This window comes from Conger conger, chromosome 8 (assembly GCF_963514075.1).
Source record: "Conger conger chromosome 8, fConCon1.1, whole genome shotgun sequence".
Classification (NCBI taxonomy): Eukaryota; Metazoa; Chordata; class Actinopteri; order Anguilliformes; family Congridae; genus Conger; species Conger conger.
In genome coordinates, this window is record NC_083767.1 from 64063684 (window position 1) to 64073683 (window position 10000).

Consider the following 10000-nt stretch of genomic DNA (forward strand, 5'->3'; position numbering starts at 1 on the left):
CCTGGTCTCAAACTGCACCCCCCCCAGCGCTTGGTGCAGCTCCACCCTGACCCTGCCCCCCCCCGCCCGGACCGGCCCCAGGTCCCGCACTGACAGGGCGTAGCGCGACGTGAAGCCGTAATTCGGCTGGGCTCCCGAAACCAGAGGGGTGGAGTGCGTCTCAAAGTCCAGCAGAGAGTAAGTGCAGAAGGTCACAACCTCCTGACCTCTGACCTCACCCCGGGCTCCGTCCTGGCCCCCTCCCAGCGTCCTGAGCCCTGCAGGGGTGAAGGCAGCCCCTCTGAGGTGGATCTCAAGCAACGACTCCCCCCCCCGCAACTGGGAGAAGATGGTATCATCCTCCACTTGTTCAGCAACCTCTCTGTCCCCCCCAGACCACGTGCACTGAAGTGGGATGGCCCGTCTGTAGTTTCTGGGGCTGTAGGCCAGTTCCTCCAGCTGCGCTGTGGAGAGAAACCAAAAGTACATAAAGCAGTAAAAACAGAGGGGATCATGGGTAGTTATACGGTTATTAGGATAATATGGTTATTAGGGTGTTTGTAGGGTTATTAGGGTGTGTTAGGTGGTTATGCTCACCCTGTAGGGTGGTTATAGGTTTATTATCGTGTGTTAGGTGGTTATGCTCACCCTGTAGGGTGATTATAGGGTTATTAGGGTGTGTTAGGTGGGTATGCTCACCCTGTAGGGTGATTATAGGGTTATTGGGGTGTGTTAGGTGCTTATGCTCACCTTGTAGGGTGGTTGTAGGGTTATTAGGGTGTGTTAGGTGGTTATGCTCACCATGTAGGGTGGTTGTAGGGTTATTAGGGCGTGTTAGGTGGTTATGCTCACCCTGTAAGGTGATTATAGTGTTATTAGGGTGTGTTAGGTGGTTATGCTCACCCAGTAGGGTGATTATAGTGTTATTAGGGTGTGTTAGGTGGTTATGCTCACCCTGTAGGGTGGTTGTAGGGTTATTATGGTGTGTTAGGTGGGTATGCTCACCCTGTAGGGTGATTATAGGGTTATTAGGGTGTGTTAGGTGGTTATGCTCACCTTGTAGGGTGGTTGTAGGGTTATTAGGGTGTGTTAGGTGGTTATGCTCACCATGTAGGGTGGTTGTAGGGTTATTAGGGTGTGTTAGGTGGTTATGCTCACCCAGTAGGGTGGTTGTAGGGTTATTAGGGTGTGTTAGGTGGTTATGCTCACCCAGTAGGGTGATTATAGGGTTATTAGGGTGTGTTAGGTGGTTATGCTCACCCTGTAGGGTGGTTGTAGGGTTATTAAGGTGTGTTAGGTGGTTATGCTCACCCAGTAGGGTGGTTGTAGGGTTATTAGGGTGTGTTAGGTGGTTATGCTCACCCTGTAAGGTGATTATAGGGTTATTAGGGTGTGTTAGGTGGTTATGCTGACCCTGTAAGGTGATTATAGGGTTATTAGGGTGTGTTAGGTGGTTATGCTCACCCTGTAGGGTGGTTGTAGGGTTATTAGGATGTGTTAGGTGGTTATGCTCACCCTGTTGGGTGGTTGTAGTGTTATTAGGGTGTGTTAGGTGGTTATGCTCACCCTGTAGGGTGGTTGTAGGGTTATTATGGTGTGTTAGGTGGTTATGCTCACCCTGTAGGGTGGTTGTAGGGTTATTAGGGTGTGTTAGGTGGTTATGCTCATCCAGTAGGGTGGTTGTAAGGTTATTAGGGTGTGTTAGGTGGTTATGCTCACCCTGTAAGGTGATTATAGTGTTATTAGGGTGTGTTAGGTGGTTATGCTCACCCAGTAGGGTGATTATAGGGTTATTAGGGTGTGTTAGGTGGTTATGCTCACCCTGTAGGGTGGTTGTAGGGTTATTATGGTGTGTTAGGTGGTTATGCTCACCCTGTAGGGTGATTATAGGGTTATTAGGGTGTGTTAGGTGGTTATGCTCACCCAGAAGGGTGGTTGTAGGGTTATTAGGGTGTGTTAGGTGGTTATGCTCACCCTGTAGGGTGATTATAGGGTTATTAGGGTGTGTTAGGTGGTTATGCTCACCCAGTAGGGTGGTTGTAGGGTTATTATGGTGTGTTAGGTGGTTATGCTCACCTTGTAGGGTGGTTGTAGGGTTATTAGGGTGTGTTAGGTGGTTATGCTCACCCAGTAGGGTGGTTGTAGGGTTATTAAGGTGTGTTAGGTGGTTATGCTCACCCAGTACGGTGGTTGTAGGGTTATTAGGGTGTGTTAGGTGGTTATGCTCACCCTGTAGGGTGGTTGTAGGGTTATTATGGTGTGTTAGGTGGTTATGCTCACCCTGTAGGGTGATTATAGGGTTATTAGGGTGTGTTAGGTGGTTATGCTCACCTCGTAGGGTGGTTGTAGGGTTATTAGGGTGTGTTAGGTGGTTATGCTCACCCAGTAGGGTGGTTGTAGGGTTATTAGGGTGTGTTAGGTGGTTATGCTCACCCTGTAAGATGATTATAGTGTTATTAGGGTGTGTTAGGTGGTTATGCTCACACAGTAGGGTGATTATAGGGTTATTAGGATGTGCTAGGTGGTTATGCTCACCCAGTAGGGTGGTTGTAGGGTTATTAGGGTGTGTTAGGTGGTTATGCTCACCCAGTAGGGTGGTTGTAGGATTATTAGGGTGTGTTAGGTGGTTATGCTCACCCTGTAGGGTGGTTGTAGGGTTATTATGGTGTGTTAGGTGGTTATGCTCACCCTGTAGGGTGGTTGTAGGGTTATTAGGGTGTGTTAGGTGGTTATGCTCATCCAGTAGGGTGGTTGTAGGGTTATTAGGGTGTGTTAGGTGGTTATGCTCACCCTGTAGGGTAATTATAGGGTTATTAGGGTGTGTTAGGTAGTTATGCTCACCTTGTAGGGTGGTTGTAGGGTTATTAGGGTGTGTTAGGTGGTTATGCTCACCCTGTAGGGTGGTTGTAGGGTTATTATGGTGTGTTAGGTGGTTATGCTCACCCTGTAGGGTGGTTGTAGGGTTATTAGGGTGTGTTAGGTGGTTATGCTCATCCAGTAGGGTGGTTGTAAGGTTATTAGGGTGTGTTAGGTGGTTATGCTCACCCTGTAAGGTGATTATAGTGTTATTAGGGTGTGTTAGGTGGTTATGCTCACCCAGTAGGGTGATTATAGGGTTATTAGGGTGTGTTAGGTGGTTATGCTCACCCTGTAGGGTGGTTGTAGGGTTATTATGGTGTGTTAGGTGGTTATGCTCACCCTGTAGGGTGATTATAGGGTTATTAGGGTGTGTTAGGTGGTTATGCTCACCCAGAAGGGTGGTTGTAGGGTTATTAGGGTGTGTTAGGTGGTTATGCTCACCCTGTAGGGTGATTATAGGGTTATTAGGGTGTGTTAGGTGGTTATGCTCACCCAGTAGGGTGGTTGTAGGGTTATTATGGTGTGTTAGGTGGTTATGCTCACCTTGTAGGGTGGTTGTAGGGTTATTAGGGTGTGTTAGGTGGTTATGCTCACCCAGTAGGGTGGTTGTAGGGTTATTAAGGTGTGTTAGGTGGTTATGCTCACCCAGTACGGTGGTTGTAGGGTTATTAGGGTGTGTTAGGTGGTTATGCTCACCCTGTAGGGTGGTTGTAGGGTTATTATGGTGTGTTAGGTGGTTATGCTCACCCTGTAGGGTGATTATAGGGTTATTAGGGTGTGTTAGGTGGTTATGCTCACCTCGTAGGGTGGTTGTAGGGTTATTAGGGTGTGTTAGGTGGTTATGCTCACCCAGTAGGGTGGTTGTAGGGTTATTAGGGTGTGTTAGGTGGTTATGCTCACCCTGTAAGATGATTATAGTGTTATTAGGGTGTGTTAGGTGGTTATGCTCACACAGTAGGGTGATTATAGGGTTATTAGGATGTGCTAGGTGGTTATGCTCACCCAGTAGGGTGGTTGTAGGGTTATTAGGGTGTGTTAGGTGGTTATGCTCACCCAGTAGGGTGGTTGTAGGATTATTAGGGTGTGTTAGGTGGTTATGCTCACCCTGTAGGGTGGTTGTAGGGTTATTATGGTGTGTTAGGTGGTTATGCTCACCCTGTAGGGTGGTTGTAGGGTTATTAGGGTGTGTTAGGTGGTTATGCTCATCCAGTAGGGTGGTTGTAGGGTTATTAGGGTGTGTTAGGTGGTTATGCTCACCCTGTAGGGTAATTATAGGGTTATTAGGGTGTGTTAGGTAGTTATGCTCACCTTGTAGGGTGGTTGTAGGGTTATTAGGGTGTGTTAGGTGGTTATGCTCACCCTGTAGGGTGATTATAGGGTTATTAGGATGTGTTAGGTGGTTATGCTCACCCTGTAGGGTAATTATAGGGTTATTAGGATGTGTTAGGTGGTTATGCTCACCCTGTAGGGTGGTTGTAGTGTTATTAGGGTGTGTTAGGTGGTTATGCTCACCCTCTAGGGTGATTATAGGGTTATTAGGGTGTGTTAGGTGGTTATGCTCACCTTGTAGGGTGGTTGTAGGGTTATTAGGGTGTGTTAGGTGGTTATGCTCACCCTGTAGGGTGGTTGTAGGGTTATTAGGATGTGTTAGGTGGTTATGCTCACCCTGTAGGGTGATTATAGGGTTATTAGGATGTGTTAGGTGGTTATGCTCACCCTGTAGGGTGGTTGTAGGGTTATTAGGATGTGTTAGGTGGTTATGCTCACCCTGTAGGGTGGTTGTAGGGTTATTAGGGTGTGTTAGGTGGTTATGCTCACCCAGTAGGGTGGTTGTAGGGTTAGTAGGGTGTGTTAGGTGGTTATGCTCACCCTGTAGGGTGGGTGTAGGGTTTTTAGGGTGTGTTAGGTGGTTATGCTCACCCAGTAGGGTGGTTGTAGGGTTATTAGGGTGTGTTAGGTGGTTATGCACACCCTGTAAGGTGATTATAGGGTTATTAGGGTGTGTTAGGTGGTTATGCTCACCCAGTAGGGTGATTATAGGGTTATTAGGGTGTGTTAGGTGGTTATGCTCACCCAGTAGGGTGATTATAGGGTTATTAGGGAGTGTTAGGTGGTTATGCTCACCCTGTAGGGTGATTATAGGGTTATTAGGGTGTGTTAGGTAGTTATGCTCACCCAGTAGGGTGGGTGTAGGGTTATTAGGGTGTGTTAGGTGGTTATGCTCACCCTGTAGGGTGATTATAGGGTTATTAGGGTGTGCTAGGTAGTTATGCTCACCCAGTAGGGTGGTTGTAGGGTTATTAGGGTGTGTTAGGTGGTTATGCTCACCCTGTAGGGTGGTTGTAGGGTTATTAGGGTGTGTTAGGTGGTTATGCTCACCCTGTAGGGTGATTATAGGGTTATTAGGATGTGTTAGGTGGTTATGCTCACCCTGTAGGGTGGTTGTAGGGTTATTATGATGTGTTAGGTGGTTATGCTCACCCAGTAGGGTGGTTGTAGGGTTATTAGGGTGTGTTAGGTGGTTATGCTCACCCTGTAAGGTGATTATAGGGTTATTAGGGTGTGTTAGGTGGTTATGCTCACCCTGTAAGGTGATTATAGGGTTATTAGGGTGTGTTAGGTGGTTATGCTCACCCTGTAGGGTGGTTGTAGGGTTATTAGGATGTGTTAGGAGGTTATGCTCACCCTGTAGGGTGGTTGTAGTGTTATTAGGGTGTGTTAGGTGGTTATGCTCACCCAGTAGGGTGGTTGTAGGGTTATTAGGGTGTGTTAGGTGGTTATGCTCACCCTGTAAGGTGATTATAGGGTTATTAGGGTGTGTTAGGTGGTTATGCTCACCTTGTAGGGTGATTACAGGGTTATTAGGGTGTGTTAGGTGGTTATGCTCACCCAGTAGGGTGATTATAGGGTTATTAGGGTGTGTTAGGTGGTTATGCTCACCTTGTAGGGTGATTATAGGGTTATTATGGTGTGTTAGGTGGTTATACTCACCCGGTAGGGTGGTTGTAGGGTTTTTAGGGTGTGTTAGGTGGTTATGCTCACCCTGTAGGGTGATTATAGGGTTATTAGGGTGTGTTAGGTAGTTATGCTCACCCAGTAGGGTGGTTGTAGGGTTATTAGGGTGTGTTAGGTGGTTATGCTCACCCTGTAGGGTGGTTGTAGGGTTATTAGGGTGTGTTAGGTGGTTATGCTCACCCTGTAGGGTGATTATTGGGTTATTAGGATGTGTTAGGTGGTTATGCTCACCCTGTAGGGTGGTTGTAGGGTTATTAGGATGTGTTAGGTGGTTATGCTCACCCTGTAGGGTGGTTGTAGGGTTATTAGGGTGTGTTAGGTGGTTATGCTCACCCTGTAGGGTGATTATAGGGTTATTAGGATGTGTTAGGTGGTTATGCTCACCCTGTAGGGTGGTTGTAGGGTTATTATGATGTGTTAGGTGGTTATGCTCACCCAGTAGGGTGGTTGTAGGGTTATTAGGGTGTGTTAGGTGGTTATGCTCACCCTGTAAGGTGATTATAGGGTTATTAGGGTGTGTTAGGTGGTTATGCTCACCCTGTAAGGTGATTATAGGGTTATTAGGGTGTGTTAGGTGGTTATGCTCACCCTGTAGGGTGGTTGTAGGGTTATTAGGATGTGTTAGGTGGTTATGCTCACCCTGTAGGGTGGTTGTAGTGTTATTAGGGTGTGTTAGGTGGTTATGCTCACCCAGTAGGGTGGTTGTAGGGTTATTAGGGTGTGTTAGGTGGTTATGCTCACCCTGTAAGGTGATTATAGGGTTATTAGGGTGTGATAGGTGGTTATGCTCACCCTGTAAGGTGATTATAGGGTTATTAGGGTGTGTTAGGTAGTTATCCTCACCCAGTAGGGTGGTTGTAGGGTTATTAGGGTGTGTTAGGTGGTTATGCTCACCCTGTAGGGTGGTTGTAGGGTTATTAGGGTGTGTTAGGTGGTTATGCTCACCCTGTAGGGTGATTATAGGGTTATTAGGATGTGTTAGGTGGTTATGCTAACCCGGTAGGGTGGTTGTAGGGTTTTTAGGGTGTGTTAGGTGGTTATGCTCACCCAGTAGGGTGGTTGTAGGGTTATTAGGGTGTGTTAGGTGGTTATGCTCACCCAGTAGGGTGGTTGTAGTTATTATTAGGGTGTGTTAGGTGGTTATGCTCACCCAGTAGGGTGGTTGTAGGGTTATTAGGGTGTGTTAGGTGGTTATGCTCACCCAGTAGGGTGGTTGTAGGGTTAGTAGGGTGTGTTAGGTGGTTATGCTCACCCTGAAGGGTGGCTGTAGGATTATTAGGGTGTGTTAGGTGGTTATGCTCACCCTGTAGGGTGATTATAGGGTTATTAGGGTGTGTTAGGTAGTTATGCTCTCCAGTAGGGTGGTTGTAGGGTTATTAGGGTGTGTTAGGTGGTTATGCTCACCCTGTAGGGTGGTTGTAGGGTTATTAGGGTGTGTTAGGTGGTTATGCTCACCCAGTAGGGTGGTTGTTGGGTTAGTAGGGTGTGTTAGGTGGTTATGCTCACCCTGTAGGGTGGGTGTACGGTTATTAGGGTGTGTTAGGTGGTTATGCTCACCCTGTAGGGTGATTATAGGGTTATTAGGGTGTGTTAGGTAGTTATGCTCACCCAGTAGGGTGGTTGTAGGGTTATTAGGGTGTGTTAGGTGGTTATGCTCACCCTGTAGGGTGGTTGTAGGGTTATTAGGGTGTGTTAGGTGGTTATGCTAACCCTGTAGGGTGATTATAGGGTTATTAGGATGTGTTAGGTGGTTATGCTCACCCTGTAGGGTGGTTGTAGGGTTATTATGATGTGTTAGGTGGTTATGCTCACCCAGTAGGGTGGTTGTAGGGTTATTAGGGTGTGTTAGGTGGTTATGCTCACCCTGTAAGGTGTTTATAGGGTTATTAGGGTGTGTTAGGTGGTTATGCTCACCCTGTAAGGTGATTATAGGGTTATTAGGGTGTGTTAGGTGGTTATGCTCACCCTGTAGGGTGGTTGTAGGGTTATTAGGATGTGTTAGGTGGTTATGCTCACCCTGTAGGGTGATTATAGGGTTATTAGCATGTGTTAGGTGGTTATGCTCACCCTGTAGGGTGGTTGTAGTGTTATTCGGGTGTGTTAGGTGGTTATGCTCACCCTCTAGGGTGGTTGTAGGGTTATTAGGATGTGTTAGGTGGTTATGCTCACCCTGTAGGGTGGTTGTAGTGTTATTAGGGTGTGTTAGGTGGTTATGCTCACCCAGTAGGGTGGTTGTAGGGTTATTAGGGTGTGTTAGGTGGTTATGCTCACCCTGTAAGGTGATTATAGGGTTATTAGGGTGTGATAGGTGGTTATGCTCACCCTGTAAGGTGATTATAGGGTTATTAGGGTGTGTTAGGTAGTTATCCTCACCCAGTAGGGTGGTTGTAGGGTTATTAGGGTGTGTTAGGTGGTTATGCTCACCCTGTAGGGTGGTTGTAGGGTTATTAGGGTGTGTTAGGTGGTTATGCTCACCCTGTAGGGTGATTATAGGGTTATTAGGATGTGTTAGGTGGTTATGCTAACCCGGTAGGGTGGTTGTAGGGTTTTTAGGGTGTGTTAGGTGGTTATGCTCACCCAGTAGGGTGGTTGTAGGGTTATTAGGGTGTGTTAGGTGGTTATGCTCACCCAGTAGGGTGGTTGTAGTTATTATTAGGGTGTGTTAGGTGGTTATGCTCACCCAGTAGGGTGGTTGTAGGGTTATTAGGGTGTGTTAGGTGGTTATGCTCACCCAGTAGGGTGGTTGTAGGGTTAGTAGGGTGTGTTAGGTGGTTATGCTCACCCTGAAGGGTGGCTGTAGGATTATTAGGGTGTGTTAGGTGGTTATGCTCACCCTGTAGGGTGATTATAGGGTTATTAGGGTGTGTTAGGTAGTTATGCTCACCCAGTAGGGTGGTTGTAGGGTTATTAGGGTGTGTTAGGTGGTTATGCTCACCCTGTAGGGTGGTTGTAGGGTTATTAGGGTGTGTTAGGTGGTTATGCTCACCCAGTAGGGTGGTTGTTGGGTTAGTAGGGTGTGTTAGGTGGTTATGCTCACCCTGTAGGGTGGGTGTACGGTTATTAGGGTGTGTTAGGTGGTTATGCTCACCCTGTAGGGTGATTATAGGGTTATTAGGGTGTGTTAGGTAGTTATGCTCACCCAGTAGGGTGGTTGTAGGGTTATTAGGGTGTGTTAGGTGGTTATGCTCACCCTGTAGGGTGGTTGTAGGGTTATTAGGGTGTGTTAGGTGGTTATGCTAACCCTGTAGGGTGATTATAGGGTTATTAGGATGTGTTAGGTGGTTATGCTCACCCTGTAGGGTGGTTGTAGGGTTATTATGATGTGTTAGGTGGTTATGCTCACCCAGTAGGGTGGTTGTAGGGTTATTAGGGTGTGTTAGGTGGTTATGCTCACCCTGTAAGGTGTTTATAGGGTTATTAGGGTGTGTTAGGTGGTTATGCTCACCCTGTAAGTTGATTATAGGGTTATTAGGGTGTGTTAGGTGGTTATGCTCACCCTGTAGGGTGGTTGTAGGGTTATTAGGATGTGTTAGGTGGTTATGCTCACCCTGTAGGGTGATTATAGGGTTATTAGCATGTGTTAGGTGGTTATGCTCACCCTGTAGGGTGGTTGTAGTGTTATTCGGGTGTGTTAGGTGGTTATGCTCACCCTCTAGGGTGATTTTAGGGTTATTAGGGTGTGTTAGGTGGTTATGCTCACCTTGTAGGGTGGTTGTAGGTTTATTAGGGTGTGTTAGGTGGTTATGCTCACCCTGTAGGGTGGTTGTAGGGTTATTACGGTGTGTTAGGTGGTTATGCTCACCCTTTAGGGTGATTATAGGGTTATTAGGATGTGTTAGGTGGTTATGCTCACCCTGTAGGGTGGTTGTAGGGTTATTATGATGTGTTAGGTGGTTATGCTCACCTAGTAGGGTGGTTGTAGGGTTATTAGGGTGTGTTAGGTGGTTATGCTCACCCTGTAAGGCGATTATAGGGTTATTAGGGTGTGTTAGGTGGTTATGCTCACCCTGTAAGGTGATTATAGGGTTATTAGGGTGTGTTAGGTGGTTATGCTCACCCTGTAGGGTGGTTGTAGGGTTATTAGGATGTGTTAGGTGGTTATGCTCACCCTGTAGGGTGGTTGTAGGGTTATTAGGGTGTGTTAGGT

At 47.1% G+C, this 10000-nt stretch overlaps 1 protein-coding gene across 1 annotated transcript in view; it reads right to left on the bottom strand.

The window, feature by feature from the left end:
* The window catches only part of rpgrip1 (RPGR interacting protein 1), a 39638-nt gene that overhangs the window by 9057 nt on the left and 20581 nt on the right, over positions 1–10000 (bottom strand). The window contains exon 17 of the mRNA XM_061250779.1: positions 1–443. This exon is cut by the window's left edge and continues 76 nt beyond it. Within this exon, the coding sequence (XP_061106763.1) occupies positions 1–443 (443 nt within the window). The remainder of the gene's footprint in view (positions 444–10000) is intronic.